The sequence below is a fragment of the Haemorhous mexicanus genome, chromosome 6 (genome assembly GCF_027477595.1).
Source record: "Haemorhous mexicanus isolate bHaeMex1 chromosome 6, bHaeMex1.pri, whole genome shotgun sequence".
NCBI classification, from domain to species: domain Eukaryota; kingdom Metazoa; phylum Chordata; class Aves; order Passeriformes; family Fringillidae; genus Haemorhous; species Haemorhous mexicanus.
In genome coordinates this window covers 61,609,892-61,630,186 of record NC_082346.1, presented here as the reverse complement: position 1 = coordinate 61,630,186, position 20,295 = coordinate 61,609,892, and the positions used below count along the sequence as shown (strand labels likewise).

Below are 20,295 nucleotides of genomic sequence, written 5' to 3'. Positions count from 1 at the left end.
GGACACTTGCAGGGATGAGGCAGCCACAGCTCCTCTGGGCACCCTGTACCAGAGCCTCACACCCATATAATAAAAGAGTTTCATCCCAATATCTAACTTAAATCTACCCTCCTTCAGCTTAAGGCCATTCCCCCTTTTCCTATCACTTTTTTTATACCCTTTTTGCCTCAAATAACATTTGGTGCCTAGTCCAGGTGCTTGCTGAACTGCCTACATCACATCAGCCAGACACCACAAGGTTCAGAGGATTTTCTGTTCTGAAGTATGTCATAAAAGTGTAAAGGATTTCACATCCAAATTAATTGGAATTTATTAAAAAAAAAAAAGATTCATAATTGCATTTACTTTTCAAACACTTTGATGACCTGGAAGCAAAGCAGCACAGTTCTACCATTGCAATTCTCTGTATTTTCCCTTTTTTCCCCATCTTTTTGCCAGTTAGGGTGGGGTTTTTTACAATTGTTTAATTGTTTGGGGGGGTTTGATATTTTGTTTCAATTCTGGGGTTTTGGTATCTTTTGTCTCTAGTGACCAGGCATATCCTAGGTAGAAATCTCCTTAAGGAAAGGGTACCTCTTGCTGCTGCATATCCACTCTCAGGACTTGGAATGTACTAGCTGAAAGCTCTAAATTGCTATTTCCACTTTGGCAGCCTACCTTTGATCTCTCACCAGTTCCAGTTTTAGTTGTATAAATCCATCTCTTGTCAGCCTGGCTGGGGGTGAAGCTCCAATGTGAGGCTTTTCCTTTTGTCAAAGACTCTCATGGTGGTGGGGAATCAGCTGGAGTTGCTGTGGATTGCAAACAGGGGATGGAATTGATAACAACTATTAAATACAAGTCTCTGATCTCCTGGACACTACCACACTCCTCCCCAGCCTGTGGAAATGGTTGTGCCAGGACAGCTTTTCTCACAGGCTGTCTAGGATTTGTAAACATGCTGGGATCTGACTGAAGCAGCTTTGTATTGAGGATTATGATTTGTATGCACTTTTACAAACTTACAGTAATTGCTGTTGCCTTCATTGTAAAGAGCAAAAAATAAACACACACAATAAACCCCTTTAATGGGCACTGATCCCACTGGCACTGATCTTGAGCAACTCTGAATAAAAGCAGATGGTGGCAGGCTGACTAGGCTGACCTGCTTTCCCCTTTCATGCAAACATTGCTTATATAAATGGGGGACACACACACAAAAAATTAATGGGCTTGGGCAAGCCACCTAAGGACAGAGACTCCCCATGTACTTAATGCTTACATCAGCCCCAGGGCTGTTTCCAGTTAGTTCTTCTCTGGAGGGAGAAGTTTCTCACAAATTAGTGGTTCCACAGCTCTGAGCCCATGGTTTAACAAGAAAGAACTGATGTGCAGCTAGAAAGTAAGCATGTTTAGCTGTTCTGTGGCCTGTGTGTTGTGGTGGGTCGTGCAAGAGAATCAGAACAGTCTCTCCTGAACCTGTTGCTCATTTGTAGACAAATAATTGAGTTTGAAATCCCTTTGCACATCATCTGCTGTCATAATGTTGTGAACAGACATTTGATTTTTGTGGTCTTGTACTAGTTTAATTCACATGCTTGGTTGTTAGCAGTGATGGTAAAAGGATGTAGATTGGGATTCCTGTTTGTTCTAAAGGATGTGCCTCAGTGTGTCACTGCAACAAGATGTGACCAGAGGGCTGGAGCACCTCTGCTGTGGAGACAGGCTGGAAGAGCTGGGATTGTTCAGCCTGGAGAAGAGAAGGCTCCAGGGACACCTCACTCTGGCCTTCCAGTACCTTAAAGAGGTCATAAGATGGAGGGAGATGGATTTTTTATAGATAAGGAATGACAGGATGAAGGGCAATGGTTTAAAACTGAAAAGAGCCAGGTGTAGATTTGATGTGAAGAGTAAGTTTTTTGCTGTGAGAGTGAGGAGGCCCTGGCACAGGGTGCCCAGAGAAGCTGTGGCTGCTCCATCCCTGGCAGTGTTCCAGGCCAGCTTGGATGGACCTTGGAGCAACTTGGGATAGTGGAAGGTGTCCCTGCCCGTGGCAGGGGTTTGGAACTGGATGGGCTTTAAAGGTCTCTTCCAACCCAAATCATTTTGTGATTCCATGATTCAGAGCATTCCCTTTCCAGCAGGGCTCTTGGTTGGAGTTACTGCATTCAGAATTTTGCTGCAGCTTCTCACACAGATTCCAGCCTACAAAGGCAGATTTCTGAATAAGATGCATTTCCACTTCTCATTCACTCTCTGTCTACAGCCTGATGCATCCATACCAGCTAAGCTGAGTCAGGAACCATTCCAGGTCTCAGGCAGACCTGCTGCTGGCTGGCTTAGTTCAGCTGGCACACACACCACAGGATTTCCTAGGATGACCATCCTTACTTGGATTAACAGTCATTTAAGTAGATCTTTTATCTCCCTTTTTCTCTTTTTTTTTTTTCTTATAAAAGGCATCAGTATCAGAGCAGGAAGTCTTGATGCTTTTGGGTGCTGGCAACACATTGCCTGGATACTGTTTGGTGACAGGTGAAGACAAGGAGTATTACAAACACATATTTCAACTTGGAGAAACATATATAGCACTGTGATAGGAGAAATGCAGGCTTTATGTCTTCAGCATGTGCTGAGTTGGTTACATTTTTCTGCTTGGTAGGGAAGGCAGATGTTGCCTTTTATAATTCAGTGGCTGGTGCAAGTCTGAGAGCAGCACAACAGAAGGAGCAGCTTCTGCTCTCCCCACTGGGCTGGGTTTGCTGAGCCCTGGGCAGGGGCAGCTGGACTCCCTTCAGCTTTACCTGTTCTTAAATAGCTCTCAATTCAGCTTTTTTAAGCACTACATAAAAGCTGGAAGGAGCCAGCTGTTAGTGTGGGGGGTGGGTAGGAGAGAAATCCTGAGACATGAGTGTGTATGAGGTGAGTGATGAATAACTTACAAATTCTGACTGTCTGCCCCCAGACCTCTTCTACAAAGCAGACAGAAGCTGTCATTCTCAGACAATAAACTTCTTTTTTTTTCTTTTTTTAATGCTTTGTAAATTTTTGGCACTGCTAAGGAGAGGCAAGGCACAGCTGCAAAGTTATGAAGAGAATCAAAGTGGCCAATAAAGATGGATATTAAGACAATTTGTGTCCACAATCAAATAATATTTTTAAAATTCTACTGCTTATTAGATTGTGAAAGGGCTTGATTACAGGCAGTTTTCATGCTGGTGACCAGTGTTGTTTCTAGGTACTTTATTTCTTATTTTTCTACATGCTTTGGGAGTAAACAGACCCTCAACTTCCTGCACCAAAGAGAAGCCAGGTTTGTCCAGCTCCACCTTCTCAATACAGTGATACAAAGGCTGCTTAGAATTAAATATAAATATAGGGTTCCCAAGCCCACAGGATTAATTTCTTAAGAATAGGAGCCCATGAAATTTTCAAATAAAGCAACAGCATGGAGTAAATGTTATCTAGGATGTCTTCCAAATGAAGAACACTGTGTAAATACTGGTAATGCTCCTCTTTGATAACATGCTGATTTTGAGAAATGCAGGCTGCCAAAGTAGCATTCTTGTTAAAAAATGGGGTAAGGGCTGGTGAGTGAAGATTAAAGTTGTCATGCATGACCTGTTGCTCAGTGCTGAGGCTGCACATGGGGCTGTGTTTTGTAACTCTGTGGAATAACATTTCCTAACATAAAGCTGGAGTAAAACCCTCTTCATCTTCCATGCAACTGATTCTGTAAGTGAAGTACAGTAAATCCTCAGCTCTGAAATACCACTTGCAAATGTGCTTTTTGTGACTACCTTTGCAAGGAACAGTAGTAAATGATGGAGATGGGTTAAACTTTGTCTGTGGACTACTGTGCTCTGGTTTTTATCATTGTGCTGTCATTCAGGAGAGAAAAAAAAAATCCCTACACCTAGAAAAACTTAATTTAAATTTAGAACCTTTGTATGTCCTGTCATTCTGCTCTAATCTAAAACTTATGTTTAGCTTTTAAAGAAGGAAGAGCTGGTTTTAAGCACAGTTCTACAACCTGAGTGAAAGTTGTTGAGTGTGACACAAAATATGGAGCAGGTCTGTGAAATCCATTTTTTTCCCCCAGTGCTTTGGCTGTAGGGAAGTAAATGTTTCTCTTTGTGTACAGCATGACTTTGCCTTCCAGTTAACTCTTTCTTTTTTTAATGTCCTATAGGCATGTATTTTTAATCCAAATTAATAAATCATCAACCAGATGCAAACAATGAAAATGTAGCTCACCTTTTCTAGGTCTGGTAGAATTATGCTTTTATTTTGGCTCAAAATTAGCCAATCAAGGTGGCTTAGACTTCATGGGTTATCTGCTGCACTCCATCCTAACTCAGGTTGTTAGAGTAAATTAATAATCTCAGGGTTGCATGTCATGACCTTGTTTTAGGCACTGTGCATATTGCAGGAGTTAGGCAGAGCTGTGTTTGTTTGAAGACAGTAAAACAGCTGCAGTGTCTGTCCTTGTCAGGCCATTGTATCTTCAGGAGAAATAAAAAGCATGGAATTTGTTGCAAATTGCTTAATTTCTGACTTTTTCTTTTAGTGTGTTTTTATTATCCTGAAACCATAATTCCAGATCTTGAGAAAATTGTTTAATTTACTTAACAGCTGCCACTGTGCCCTGTTACGTAAATCAGAGTTAGAAATGGGAAATATTTACAAGTTTGAGTTACAGTGGAAATGCACGAGTGACTTCTCAGAAGCGCATGTTGCTTATTTCAGTAATTGGACCCGCTCCTAGACCAGCCAGGCAGGGAGATTACACAGGGAATGCTTGTTGCTGAAGATGAAGCTTCCTTCCTGATTAAAAAGAAAAAAAAAAAAAGAGAAAGGGGGGAGCAGTTTCCTGTTGGAATCCTCACTTTGAGGGAGCCGGGGCAGCCGTGCCTCCCCCTGCTCCCGCTGCCCTTTATGTGCAGGAGCTCTCTGACAGACCATGTCCAAACCCCTTTTTATAGCAGCAATTGGGGTTTGCCTCTGCAGGGTTTAAAGAGGTTTTTGCTCCTCTCTCATCTGCTTTTAATGCAGGACTATCAGTGCCAGTGTCTCTGAGGTTTTAAGGCTTGATAAATAAAGGCTGTTCTGTTCCTAAGGTTCAGCATTTGCTGGTAACGACCTAACAGAGAGGGACTCGACCCAAAATTTCAGCTGCACGTAGAAAATGTGGTCTGACCTCGAGATATATGATGTGAAAAATGAATAATAGCAGCACTGCAGGCAAAGTCTTCTCTTGCTATGATGTGACAGCCCAACCCTGCAGCAGAGGGTTCAAGAATTTGGCTGCACTTTTGGAAATCAGCCCTGTGGTTCTGCTGGGGAGATGTTTTAGCTCAGAGAGAGCACAGCACACAATGGCAATGTTGGCTCTGTGCTTATGGCAGGGCACTGAAGTAAAACCTGTTTTTTCTACCTGCAGTATGTGGTGGTTTGGTTTTTTTGGCCTTTTTTTGAAGTGAAGCCATGCTCAAAGGCTGGAGAGCCACAGCAGCTGAAGGCTAGAACCACTTAAGGGGATGATTAGGGCCTCTGAATCTCTTATTCATTAATTCTGAGGGGTTTTTTTCACTTTCTTCAAAGACAAACTCCCTCTGTCGTTCCAGAGGCAGCCTGTTAAATGAGAGCCATACATTCAGAGGGGGTTTAGATTAGAAATTAGGAAAAAAATCTTCACTCTGAGGGTGCTGAGGCCCTGGCACAGGGTGCCCACAGAAGCTGTGGCTGCCCCATCCCTGGAAATGTCCAAGGCCAGGTTGGGCATTGGGGCTTGGAGCAACCTGGGATGGTGGAAGGTGTCCCTGCCCATGGCAGGGGGTTGAAATAAAATGGTTTTTTAGGTTCCTTCCACCCCAAACCATTCTGTGGTTTCATGATGTGTGGGACACTGATTGACAAGATATCCAGGACATCTCCAAATCCAGGTCCTTGCTTGGATTTCCAGGTGTGGCTTCCTTGGTGCCATCCAAGCTCTCACACTGCTGTGGAGCTCAGAGTGCAGGGTCTGCCAGAGGGAATAGGCTGAAGTATATGAAAAGAAAGTTCAGATGTTTTCAGTCTGAGAGTGAAATTGCAGAAGGCCCTTAGAGGTCTGAGTTATTGTGCAATCTCTGTAAGTAATTTGTAATCAAAATACCTTTGCACATGTCACTTTCATATTTCCTGTAATAAAACAGCAAGAGCAATTAAGATTTTGGACCATAATCTTCTACAAGCTTCTAAAGATGAGTGGGCTGGGGATTTTTTGAGTTATGGCTGAAATAGGCAGTTTTTAAATTTTTTGATTGCTTCAAAAAGGTTTGGTAATAGCTATTTTAATAGATTTTTTTTTAACTGTAGCTTGACAAAACTCTTATGTGGCAACATAATTGATCTGAAGTTTGCTTAAAAAAACCTAAGTAAGAAACCAGAAGAACTCTTCACAGAACTGGAGGACATCTGTACTCTGGTAACCCAGCATGTGACCTATTGGGCTTGATGCATTTCAAATCAAAAAGAATCAGTAAATATATTGCCATATGCATGCAAATATGTCTAATAACCCTCTGTGTATCTGTAATCTTGTTCTGCCACGGTTCAGAAAGTTGTCTGTGGTCTTGGAATTCCTCAGGAAACATTAGATTAATATAGCTGCCTTTGTCATGGATTTTTTTTTCTTGTTTAAGTAGGTGTGTGAAGGCTGGTGCTACATACATGAATTACACGGAAGACTTTGGAGGAAGAAGGGGCTTGTAAACGAGACTGAAATTAATGAATATGAGAATTAGAAATCAAAACTTTATGTTTAGTCTGAGGAGAAACAATTCCTTAAACCCTAACCACATGGCTGTTTCTTGTTTGCATCAACTCTGGTTGACTGTTATTGTCTTCTGTTAATTCTCTGGGGCAGTGGCCTGACTTTGTTGAATGAGCCAATTGTTTTCCTTTGTGTTGCCCATGAAGTGAGTCCCCATCTGGTTTGTATCAGACTGTTTTCACAGCCAACAACTGCTGCCTTTTCTATATCCTGACACTTAAGGGCCCCATGCTATCAAAGCATTGCTGTGATAGCCTGTCTGGCTGGGCCCATACAGCTGTGCCTTGCAGCTTGAAGCCATTACCCAAGTAATGGTAACTTAGAACTTGAACTGGCTCTTATTCCCATTGGTGTCGTGTGTACAGTGAACAGAATACATTTTTGTTGAACTCAGTGTTCCACAAAAAAAAAAAGAATTTTTTATTTTATTTTTTTTCTCTCATTTAAGTTTATGCAATTCGTTCCTTTTTATTTTCCAGCAGCTTCCTATATCTACAGGCAGTTTTGTGTTCTTCTGAAATTAATGAACACAAGACAAGCAGTATTTAGTTAAGGCACTGTTGTTATTACTTTTATGGTACATTAAAGCTCAATAAGTGGAAATTAAACAAGCAAATGATTCTTAATGAGGATTTTTCTTATCAGATTTTAGAATAGGTTTTCAGGAAACTTTCTGTGCATGATAAATGTAGGTTGTGTGAATAAAGCTGCACTTTGGATACTCCACTACTGCCTTTCCAAGTAGCTCTCTAAAAATGCAGAGCAATGCACAATGAATCTGCATTAACCTATTTACTTCTCATCTGAAGGAACAGGGAATGACTGGAGAACTCTGTAATGGTAGAGTTAAAACTACATTGCAGTTTGCATTGCAGAATTAGTGAGAGAAGCCCCAGACATGATCCTGACCATTTCCAGGCTTCCAACAATTTAGGAGACAGTCCTGTTGCAAGAGATTTTGCAACACGTGTCTTCTCTGCCTCCAAGATTTTAAAAAACCCCAATATTGCATTAAATAACAGTGACACTTAAATGTTGTGTTTAAAGAAAGATGATCTTTAAGCCTTTGTTCTCTCCTGCTCTTGTGTAGGCAGCATAATGCTCAGTGACAGAGTAATGATGAGGGAAAACATATTCCCCAACTAGGAGATGTATTGAATTTTAAGTATATTCCAGACTGAGTTCTTCCCTGATATTTAAGAGGCAGAAAGAAAGAAAATAATGGATAATATTCCTTAAGATTCTGGTTTTATTGTAGCATGTGAGGGAAATTGCCAGAAAACAAATTGCTTTATTTGATACTTGCAGAGAAAGTGTTCCTGAGCTTGGGAGTGTGTTGTTATGGATATGTGAATGAATTTGCTTCAGGTAACATATTGGGAGCCATTAAATTCCATGAGGCACACAAGATAAGACTTCCTTTGCCATTGTGCTTTTCCTGCTGGCACACACTGGGTGTCATCATGTCACATCAGGATTGTGCTGAATAATTGAGTCTGTGCCATTGTCAGGTTTGTGGAGGGTTTGCAAAAGCCACTTTCCTGAGGAGCTTTGTGTAATTGCTGTTCCTGTAACAGCTCCTGAATTCAGGTGTGTGCTCTGGAATGATGCACAGAGCCAGGTGTCTGTGCCCTTCACCTGAGAGGACTTTTCCAGCCTCAGTGGTTGGATAATTCCAAGTTGTGTCCATCATCAGGCAGAGCCCACACTCTGCTCCCACACCTGCAGGCTGGATTTCCATGCATGCTCCTTTGCAGTGCACATCTCCCTGTGTTTTGGCCAGGCATATTTAAAGCCAGAGAACTGATAAATGATTTTCCCTCAGATGCCAACAAGCTCTGTTAATCCTGCTTATGGCCTGTTGGTTTCTCTGGGTCTGCATTGAAGGCTCTTGAGACAGTAATTCTTGTTCAGACTCAGGTGTTTATTATTTCTTATCAGTAAAACAGTCTCTTTACTGTGAGTTTGGCAGCTTTTCATTAGAAGGCACAAAATGGCCAACAGTCTCTTGTTACAGAGTCTTTTAAGACTAAACTGTCCAATTAAGAAAGGACACCTAGATTATTTCCCTTTTAACCCAACAACTGATCCCTCAGAGCCCCCAAAGTGGACTTTTCTGCCCAATTACAAAATGCCACCCAAACCCATGGACAAGGAGGAAGAAGAAGCATGAAGAAGAAACCCAGGACAACACCCTGTGCCCTCCATCTTGCTTCCATCCACAACATACTAAAAATCCCAAAATCTCAATTTCTCACCAAGTGACACACCTACACTGCTCTCTACAATCTATTTCACACTTTTGTGGATTCCAGTCTATCTTGAAGTCTGGGAAACTTTCTCCATGAATGAGGGTCCAAGTCAGTGCTCCCCTGGGGGAGAACACCCCAGAGCAGACAGAGAAATATTCCCTGGCTTTCCACAATGGCCCAAAGCACTGAGGGATGATCTGGGTGCTCACCAGGTTTGGCACCAACAGCTCGAGCTGGGAAGAGTCAGAGCTGCAGAACTTCCTGAAGGAAACTGGTGGAGCCAGCATCCCAAATTTCAATTTGTGTGCATGTGGCTGCAGCTTCAGAGGCAAAGAGCACCTGCCCAAATGAGAACCTGATGGAAAAGGGTCTGCTCAAGGCCCTGCAACTCCTGACAAGAGTTGTTGGTTTCTCTGGTGCTGCTGGGAGCTGCCTGCAGTTCCCCCTGTGTTTTGTTGTTTTGTACCACTTAGCACAGATGGAGTGGGATGATATTGAAATCACTGATGTGTCTAAGAGAGAGTAGAGAAGGTGGTGCACTGTGCTTCATGTGCAACATAAATGCAGAGCAATACCTTTCTCCAGCTCATTTATTCTACTGGTTTAGAGCTCAGATTCACCCAAGTATTGCAAAGGAATTTTGGTTTTACTCATTCCCATGTAACGGGCCAAGGGGTTTTTTTTGGATTTTTTTTTTTTGATTTTTTTTGGATTTTTTTTTTTGTTTATGGGTTTTTTTGGGGGGTTATTTTGTTTTGGTTTTTTTTTTTTTTTTTTTTTTTTTTTTGTTTGTTTTGAGGGTTTTTTTTATAAGGAGGAATGCTTATCTCTATTGCACAAAGTTTAATCATTTTAGATTTCAACAAACTTTAAAATAGCACAAGATAAAATCATATATTTACTCCCAGACCTTTCCAAGTTTCTGGTCACAGGATTGTGAAGGCAGAGTTACTTGTCATCACACTGAGTGCTCATTTCAAGAGCAGGTCAAAATAGGGTCTGGACACAGACAGGCCCAGAGGAAATGGTCTCAAGTTGCACCAAGGGAAGTTTAGATCAGATATTAAGAAAAATTTCTGCACTGAAAGGGTGATCAGACATTGGAACAGGCTGCCCAGGGGAGGGTTGGAATCACTATCCCTGAAAATGTTGGAAAAAATGTGTTGGATGTGGTACTTGGGAACATGGTTTAGGGGAGAACATGGTTAGGGGTTAATGGTTGGACTTGATATTAGAAGTGTTTTAATGTTTTCCTTGTTTGAACATGTGCTTACTTATTCACTCCTCTTTCTGAGCTAACAGAAAAGTTTTTTGCCTCCCTAAGCTTCCTAGAAATGCTTCTTCCTACCCATTTTCAAAGGTCATTGATATCCACAAATGGTAAGGCCTGTAGTGGCCACCCTCTGCTGCTAAACAAAAGGCTGGAAAATGTATTTTTTATAAGTTTGTTTGTCCATGTGCTAGAAATGTGCATAGAGATGTTCTGGAATTTCTTAGACTGACCATTGGAAAATGCAAACTCTGTAGGGTTGGCTTTTGTTCTGTCTTGTTTTGTTTTGTTCCTGGGGAAAATGTTCATCATCTTCTTTTGAAAAGGTGTAATTACAAAAATTTTGGGTAATTGTGCTGTAGGTACAAGCATTTTTAATATTCCAGATCATGGTAATGGCAGTACAGTAAAGGGAGTCTTGGCAAACTGTTTCCAGATGGGGAATCCCATGACTTTGTTAGTGAAAATCATCAAAACAAATCACAGGATCATGTGAATATTTAAGTATTCAGAGTAGAGAAATAAAGTTATTTTGCTTGTGGTCATCTAGAAAAACACTTTTTATTTGAAGTTCTTTATACTGAGTATACCTTATTTAATTTTTTATTATAAGGATTAATTTAGACCCTCCATTATATGTGAGGAGTGACTTGAAATGAGAAAATTCTGCCTTGCAGCACTTCCCTTCAGGCAGAAAGTTTTCTCTTTTCTTTCTGATGCCCATTCCCTGACTTTCAGTCAAATCTGGGTGCAGATTGCAGCCGTGGGGTAAAACCTCTTGTCTCTTTGAGGGAGAGCTCATTGAGGTCTCTCACTGAACTTGTTAGTGATGAAAAGTAACTTGTGACTTCTTACAGGGGTTCACTGAAACTTGTGCTCTGAGATTCCTCAGGATATTTTGGTATCTGGGGATCTGCAGGCCTGGGCAGCCTGGAATTGTCCAGTTCCATCCCCCTGTCATGGGCAGGGACACCTTCCACTGTCCCCCCAAGATCCAGCCTGGCCTTGGGCACTTCAAAGGATGGAGATCCACAGCCTCACAGGGACACCCCACCTGCATTTCAGCTGTGAACTGGGAAGATTTTAATTAATTTTCAGATCTTAATTGGTGGTGAAACATCACTTGACTTTGGTCGCTCAACTTTAATTATTCAGGTACAAATATTTTAAATTATTTTTCAATAAAAGGAGGCCATGTAACTTCTAAGAATTAAAAGATGCTTTGATTTTTATTTCTTTTCCTTGCCACTCCCCAAGAAGGCTGTCAATGCTGTTATGTCTGGCACTGTGGCACACTGCAGATAAGCTGGAGGCAGTATTGCTGCAATTAATATCATTAAGATACAAGGTCCCAGTGGAGCCAGTGCTACTGCTGGCTTTGCACTGACTGACTCTGCATCCTAAGGGAATTCAGCAGAACTTTATCTTAGAATTAAGTGTGAATTCCCATGATTGATCATTCAAGTTGCTTTTTTTATTTAGCTTCTTTATTTTGTTTCAGATATAAGCATTAAAATGTATGGACCCCCAAACATGAATGACAGAACCCAATATATTCTAGAAATATGCTTTTGAAATTACCTTCCTGTCCACTTGCTGGTTAGATTTTGAATAAAATTAGAAAAAAAAATGGTATGTAGGTGATACTTAGTTTTACTGAATAAGTAAAATATTAATTACACCATTAGATCTGCAGATTTTTAATTATCACTCATCAGATTCTCCTGATTCCACCAGCTGTTTACCTAGGTTGTCTCTTGTGGATTTAGGGATTACTCCTCCCCCTGGCCCTTGCACAAGATACACGTTTTCCTGGGGGTTTTTCAAAGACTCTGGACCAGTAAGGAACCAACTCCTTCTCCTTTTTTTATTTTGAAATAAAAACTGCAGTGCTTAAATGTTAAACTATTTGTTCTGAGCCAATTGCACATCCAAAAATCACAGCCATCTGTATGGAAAAATCAAATTCACTTTTAATATTTCTTCTTAGTGCTAATAATTATTGTAGTTATTTGGAAAGATCATTACACAGTTTTGGAAGGGATTTGGTGGGAAACAGCAGCAAAAGATGTGGCCAGGGAAAAAATTTGTTAAGCAGTGAGAGGTTCTACAGAGCAAAAGATGCCAGATCTAATGGAGCAGAGTAGATTTTAGGCACCAAAAGGAAATATTTATTTAGTAAAATCTGCAATCTCATTTCTAGATGTTTTTTGGAGCTGCTTTCTGTCTGCCCTTCCCTGCTGGTCTCTGTGTTAGGATTTTGAAAAATCTGGTTCTAGTTTATTTAATGTATTTCTAGTTTTTGTTCTGTTTAGTGTTGCTGTTGGTGGGAATATAGAGTGTTTTGGAAAAACCACTGAACCTTGAACTCCAGCTTGAGAGGAGGAGAAAACCAATTTTCAAATATTCTGCTTTGAAATATTTGTTAGCTGCTGAGCCTGGCCCCACCCTCCTTTACTGGCTGGGGATCTGCATTTATTTTCTTTTTGGAAATATTTATAGCTGGGCTATACATTGGGGGCTACACAAACAAACAGCACAAGCACAGTGTGTGTATACACGTGTTTATTTTCTGTGTGCTCTGTGCAGGGTTTTTGTAAGTACATGACACCAAGGGGAAGGTGGAATTTGCCAAGTTTAGGTCAGAACTTGAACTGAACTCACATTATATAGTTTTCTGTCTCCACTGGTGTCTGTGGCCCACTTATGGAAGTTTATGAGTTGGCTGCAGCCTTTGAGAATGAAACCATGTTTTTTCAGCTCCAGCAGTAGACTCGTGCTTTTAAATCCAGACATTTTTGGCTCAGTTCCCCCAGATGTCTGTCCATTTCTGTAAAACAGCTCAAGTGTTTTAATTGTAAATGTACCCCTTGCATGGAACTCAGCCCTAGAAATCTGGCCTTGTTTTGCCTCGAGTCTTTTCTGTTTGTCAGAAACAGCTAAGTTGGGGCAGTGTGGGTTGGGGTTAAAGAAGAGACCTGCAGGCATTTGCAGGACATCTTGTTCTGGTTTTCTGTGTTTCTGTCCCAGTGGAAGGCAGAGCTCTCACCTGCAGCCAGGTGATGTCAACAACAAGAGAGCCCCTGCCCTAAAAAGCACATTTTGGCAGAGCTGAGAAAGGCCAACTTCTCCACAATAACCTAAAGGTGACAAGAGCAAGAAAAGCTCTGGAGGAGGAACTCTCATTTCTAATACATGGAGAATAATTTGCCCAAAAATTTGGATTATTTGAGTACCTGTTGATGGTCCTGCTTATTCCTGAAAAGATTGTATTCATTAGCTCTATAACCTATCTACTCTCAACATTATAAGCCATTGAATCCAGAAACATTCAATAGCCAGTATGCACAATATAGCTAATTGTGACTCTGAACTGGAAATGCTAAATATCATTATAATTAGTAGCATGACTGACATTGCAGTGTAATTTCTTTTTTCAGCTCAGCCTTTAGAATTACTTACATGAAAATATGGATGTTTCTTATCAGTATGTGTTAACCCAGCAAGCCTGGAATAATTTTGATTTGGCCAAAAATGCCACTTCTTGGGTTGCTGTGCTTGGGAACTCACCTGTACAACCACACATGTGAAAGTGAGTGGATTTCAGTGTGGTACCACACAAACCCATGGAGACACAGCCAGGACACATATTGGTCCAAAATGGACCTCACAGGTAAAAAGAGACCTTCAAGAGCATCCAGTTCCACCCCCTGCTGTGGGCAGGGAACCTTCCACTGTCCCAGGTTCCTCCAAGCTATCCTATCCTCCAGACAGGAGAGGCTGAGAGAGGAGAAAAGAGAGGAACAGATAAGAGAGAATTGAGGTGCAGATCAGAGAGGCTGACAGGCTGAGAGCTGGGGATGTTCAGCTTAGAGAAGACTCCAGGGAGACCTTAAAGGCCCTTCCAGTGTCTAAAGGGGCACCAGGAGAGCTGGAGAGGGACTTTGGACAAAGGATGGAGTGACAGGACAGGGGACAATGGCTTCAAACTGACAGAGGGCAGGGTTAGGTGAGATTTTAGAAAAAATTTCTTCCCAGTGAAGCTCTGGCACAGGGTGCCCAGAGATGCTGTCGCTGCCCCATCCATGCAAGTGTTTCAGGACAGGCTGAATGGAGCTTGGAGCAACCTGGGATGGTAGAAAGTGTCCCTACCCATGGCAGGGGGTGGAACTGGATTATCTTGAAGGTCCCTTCCAACCCAAACCATTCAGTGACTCTATAAAATATTTCTACTGCCAGTGATTCTGTTACCTTAGAGCCTGTAGACATTCATTCTTCTACTTTGCTTTAGCCATTAGTGTAAAGAACTTCTGACAACTCTCTTTCCCTTCTAATGGTCTTTGTAACTGTATGCCAGATGTAAATCTTTTTATGTAGGGAAAAAGCAAAATGGGGAATGACAGAAAAAAAAAGGCACCTTCAGTGGAGATTTTAAGATGCTGAGTTAGATCTGCAGGTGCTGTGCTATCCCAGTGCTCAGAGCACTTGAGCTAATGCCATCTGGAGGAAGTTATTTGTTGGGACAGGACAGTGTTTGAAACTTTGAAGTCAGGAATAAACAAAGAAAAAGCAGCTGGAATCTGGCAGAAGAAGAAACAAGCCATTCCTATCAGCCCTTGCTATTAAAGGAATGAGAGCACTGCACTGGAGTTGTTTTTACAGTCTTGGGAGTTTATTCTTGCTCTTGAAGAGAGCTGCTTCAGTTGGGGAATAGAGGGAGGATTGTTTTGAAATTTTAGGAAGCAATAGGTAGGTAATTACAGTAATTATGGTTCTGGTTTTATACTGAAAAATAACCTGGGTCCTGATCCTTCAAACCCTCCCTATTTATTGTCTTGATGGGGAGAGATGATTTACAAGAGCATGGACTGACAGGGCAAGGGAGAATGGCTTCAAAATGAAAGAGAGCAGGTTTAGATTAAATATTGGAAAAAAATCTGGACTGTGAGGGTGGTGGGACACTGGCACAGGGTGCCCAGAGCAGCTGTGGCTGCCCCATCCCTTGCAGTGTTCCAGGCCAGGTTGGACATTGAGGCTTGGAGCAGCCTGGGATAGTGGAAGGTGTCCCTGCCCTTGGCAGGGGTTGCAACTGGATTGTCTTTAAGGTCCCTTCCAACCCAAACCATTTTGTGATTCCATGATTACAATTTCACTTACAAGATATGGCTCTCTTTCATCCCCAGATAGATTTAAAATAGTTTTATTTCAGATATGGACACCCAGTCAGAGGAGTTAAAGCACATGGTCTTCATTTGGCTTAGAAGTCAGACTTGTTTAGTCTTTTTATTTTGCCAAATAGAAAAATTCAAAAAGAAAGATTTTAAACATTTTTCTTTGTTCTTACTGTTGCTATATGGTGTGAGCAACCCAACCTCCCTTCAGTGTGGTTGATTCCTTTTTCCTTTGGCACACATTCATGACACCCTTTGTATATGGCATATTCTGAGTGTGACAGTACCTCTTAGAGAAAAACTCCCTTCACAGGTCACTGGATGGTTGACACACCATTAATTTTTATGCTCCTGTTAAACAAAGGTCTGGAAATTAAATACTGTACATGAATTTGTTACGGAGTGCCAAGAACAGGAAAAATCTCTGATCTGAAATGTGACCTTTTCCATCAGTGGGTCACCAAGATGTTTTCAGTCACTGATGAGTTTCTACCAGCCAAGCACTCTCTTACCAAGAGTGTCAGTTTTCACAGTTCATAGGAATTTATTCTATTAGAATAGTGAATTTGGAAAACTGGAGGTCACCTAAGGTCACATGCTCCATTTATTGGATTTTAACAAGGAAAATTTTTATAAATACTCCTAACTACATGATTACAAAATTGTACTGAGTACTCCCAGAGCTTCTAAAAAAGGAGGTGGGGGGGGGAAGCCATGAAGATTCCCTGCCTGCTTGCCCTCTTGTGCTTTGTAAAGGAAAAAAAAAATTCATTTCCATTTTTATGGTGTATCAAAAGATTTTAACCATTCTGCTAAGGAACTCAGTGTTAAAGAGGAAACCATCTTAATATTGGTTATGAGCTGCTCTCTGATGAGGGAAAGACATAAAATGGAATATCACATTATTAAAGAAGGAGCAGAGCAGGGGCTGTACAAGGATTTAAAGCAGTCTGCCTCTATTTGTGTCTTTATTCCCAAACCCCTCCCTGGATGTGTATATAAAGTGTTTTATGCACTGGGTGTGCACGAGGTTGCACTCAGCAAAAGGTAATAATGATAAAACACATGTGAGAGTAACTTGGTAGTTGTATTTTTGGGGCCAGTGCAGTTTCAGGACCAGCAGCTTTCTATCCTGGGAAGTTACAGTCATGGAGCAGAATCCCCCATTTAGCTGAAATATGAGATCCACAGTTTTTTCACAGTTAAAATGCTGAAAATCCATGTTCTGTATTTTCTGTGTGAATTTAACAAAGTCAGAGACTTCAGATTTCTGCCTTTGAAAAAAGGGCAGTGTTGACTTTGGGTATTTTTAAGTTAAAGATATTTTGATAGCTCAGGAACTGGTAAATTTTCTGTCAAGCAAGTAGATGGAATTACTATTTTTATTTTTTCTGTCTTTTAGCACTTTATGACTATTGTAAAATTGGTCTGTAGTATATCTGTAAAATATATTAGAGTATGTTAGAGGAATGCAGACTAATATGATACTTTCTTTTAGCACTCCCAGAATCAAAGACTTGAGAAGTTCTGACAGAGCTTTGGGATAAGGGAATATTACTTTCTTTTTTCCTTTCATTTTTTCTTTTTTCCTTTTTTCCCCCTTTTTTTAACAAACCTGAAAACAGCTGTTGAAACAATGACATCATGGAATGTGACATGACTGTGGAAATTATTAAGAAAGTCAAGCTTTGAAAGCATCAAACTACATCTAGTGTTGGAGAGGGGCTTTAGTAGAGGATGATTTCCAGGTTTCCTTGGGCATTGCACAGTCAGGTCTTCACTGTGTCATTTTCATGTCTGACCAAACAAACCCTTGGCTTTTCTTCTCAGCAGCCTTTTTGTATCACACAAACACAGCTACAGACTGGAATCCCAAAATCCCACAATGGTTTGGGTTGGAAGGGACTTTAAAGCTCATCTCATTCCAAGCCCCTGCCATGGGCAGGGACACCTTCCACTATCCCAGAGTGCTCCAAGCCCCATCCAGCCTGGCCTGGAACACTGCCAGGGATCCAGGGGCAGCCACAGCTTCTCTGGGCACCCTGTGCCAAGTCCTCAGCACCCTCACAGCCAGGAATTCCTTCCCCATATCCCATTTAAGTCTGCCCTTAGTTAGTTTAAAGCCACTCCCCCATGTTCCATCACTCCATACCCTTGTGGAAAATCCTTTCCCAGCTCTCTTCCACTTAGGTACTGGAAGGCTGCTCTAAGATCTCCCCAAATCCTTTTCCTCTCCAGGTGATGTGCTGATTCCCTGAGGACACAAAAACTGCTCTTGTGCTCCTGCTGCCTTCCTGAACAGCAAGAGGCTGTGCTGGCACAGTCACTGCCTGTCCTGCCTTTACTGTCTTGGGCCTCACTCCTGTTTGATTTCCCAGGCTGTTGGCTGCTGTTCTAGCAGGAAAAACACCCATGGAATTTCATTTTAGCAGTGGGGTTTTGTTTTAATTAGCCATTCGAAGCGTGCTTTGCTGCCAGTCAGATGAATGCAGATGACTGCTTCAGTGACATAATAGATAATTAACTGGGCTGAAAGAAAGCCTAACTTTTTTGTTTTATTGGGAAAACAGTGCTTTAATTACCTAGTCTGCCACAGAGGAAGGGAGAATTGTTACAGTTTATTGGAATAAGAACAAGCTCCAAGACTTTGCTGTTGTACATGGACTCAGATGTGTTTGTTTTGCTTGTAGCTGCTGCACTTAAATGCCCCCAGGACAACTGAAATCTCAAAATGCTCTTGCTGCAGTTGAGTGCCAGTGCCATTTCTCCTGAGTTCCTTCATTCTTTGTTTCTACCCTAATCCATGACTTCCTCTCCTTGCTCCATGAATTGATTCATCTGGTCTCCTTCCTTTGGCTAAATACATTAATTTTTGCCCATGACTTTTCTATGGATCCCATTCCAGTGCTGTGGAAAACACCAGAAACACCAGCACACATATTTAAAATTATTCTGGGCCTGCTGAAGATTATAGATCCATGTGTGTGTGTGTGGTGGGTGTATGTAAATACAACCCAGTGTATCTATAGAACTCCTTCCAGTACTTAAAGGGCATCCAGAATCTGGAAAGGGACTTCATACAAGGGCATGGACTGACAGAACAAAGGGGAATGGCTTGAAACTAGCAGAGAGTAAGGTTAAATTGGAGAGCAGGATGAAATTCTTCCCTGTGAGGGTGGTGAGGCCCTGGCACAGGGTACCCAGAGGAGCTGTGACTGCCCCATCCCTGGCAATGTTCCAGGCCAGGTTGGATGTGGCTTGGAGCAAACTGGGATAGTGAAAGGAAAGGTGTCCCTGCCATGGCAGGGGCTTGGAATGAGGTAGTCTTGAAGGTCCTTTAACCCAAACCCTTCTGTGATCCTGTATGTGCACAGAAATTCATCCCTTTGTTACCTTGTAAGGAGTTCTGCTGGCTAAAGCAGCACCCTCTGAAGTGCCTCAGAACTGTGGGCAGCAGGGGTGTCTGTGTACCTGCATTTCCATGAAAAATGGAAAAATGGAGATGATTTCAGCAGAGTTCAATCATTTGTCACAGACAGCAAATAATGACTTCAGTTTTCCTTTCCCTTTTTTTTTTTTTTTTTAGGAGATGCTGCCCCTCATCTGAATCCACATCTTTCTGCAGCAGGGGTGTCAGTGCAGCTGCCTGGCACGAGCACAGCCAATGAAACACAGAGTCTGAGCAGTGCACGTGGAGATTCAGATTCTTCAGGGACAGAGACATTTTAAAGCTCAGGGCTGTTTATGGCAGTCTCTGTCTGAAGATGTTGTCACTGGTAGGTTTGTCTGTCTAGTGTGATAGTCTGGCTGTTCCATCAAAATAACAGTCTTTCAGTACTGTTTATTTTCTACTATTTTTTCTTACAAAATTGTTATTATTTTTAATGATTCTGTCTGTGAAAATATCAATTATTTTTAAGCAAATAAAATTAATTTTTTTCCAGAATCGTCGTGAGTTTAAGTCAATAAAGACCTTATAAATATTTATTATTATAAGTGAATGTGGAAGTGGTTGGTGTAAAAACCAATGCAGAAGTGTGTCTTACTTATGGAAAACCTCTTGGCTCAATATCACATCAGTACTGTCAAAATGTTGAGCCAAAGGGAAATGCATTTGGAACCAAAGTCTGCTAGAGAAATTTCTCTTTCTAGGTATCATCAGAGGTTGTTCATCCTTAGAAGACCACTATGACAAGCCAGTAAAACTGTGAAAAAGACCTCTAGAATTTGTTTCATTATTATGAAGAATTTATTTTTTTAGACTTCCAAGAATTTCTCAGCATTTCATGTTAGTTTCCCTAAAGATTTTTCCCCGTCTTGAAGCCTGTGAATAAGAGATTGTGTAAGTAAGGCTGTTTTTTTACACTTTTAATATAATTTTTTTCTCTTCTCATGAGACAAAAATAATTCCTGCAGTCTCAGCCCTTCAGAATCATGACAATCTCAGCTGGGAATGCCACAGTAATGGTTAACAGCAGGAGTGCATGGACACAGTGCCACTCTCCCAGGGACTGCTCCACCTTTGTGGAGCCTCTGTCAGGACAAGGTGGTTGATCCAGGGGGAAGGTGGGATCACCTGTCCCAAACAGCATCCAAGAAAAATGAAAAACAGGAATTCAGATATGTTCCAGTAGAAAATCTGGGAAAGAGGCTGTTTTCTAAGCAAGGCAAACAAAACTTTTGCTCTGTTCCTCATCACTTAGGAGAGGCATTTAGTTGTTGCAGATACTTAGAACTGTGAGCAGTTCCCATTACTCTTATTTTCTGGAGTTTGCACTGATTTCCTCTCTCCTTAACAGAAAAATA

At 41.4% G+C, this 20,295-nt stretch overlaps 1 protein-coding gene across 6 annotated transcripts in view; it reads left to right on the top strand.

Moving 5' to 3' along the window:
• KIAA0586 (KIAA0586 ortholog) overlaps positions 1 to 19,828 on the top strand; it is a 70,060-nt gene extending 50,232 nt beyond the window's left edge. For 4 of the 6 annotated variants that reach the window (XM_059850556.1, XM_059850559.1, XM_059850557.1 and 1 more), the window contains one exon: positions 19,076 to 19,435. In XM_059850556.1, the coding sequence (XP_059706539.1) occupies positions 19,076 to 19,218 (143 nt within the window). In that variant the 3' untranslated portion in view covers positions 19,219 to 19,435. Of the gene's footprint in view, positions 1 to 19,075; positions 19,436 to 19,641 lie in introns of those variants that run through there. The other 2 variants (XM_059850554.1, XM_059850558.1) reach the window with 2 other exon arrangements.
• The last annotated feature ends 467 nt before the right edge of the window (positions 19,829 to 20,295 follow it).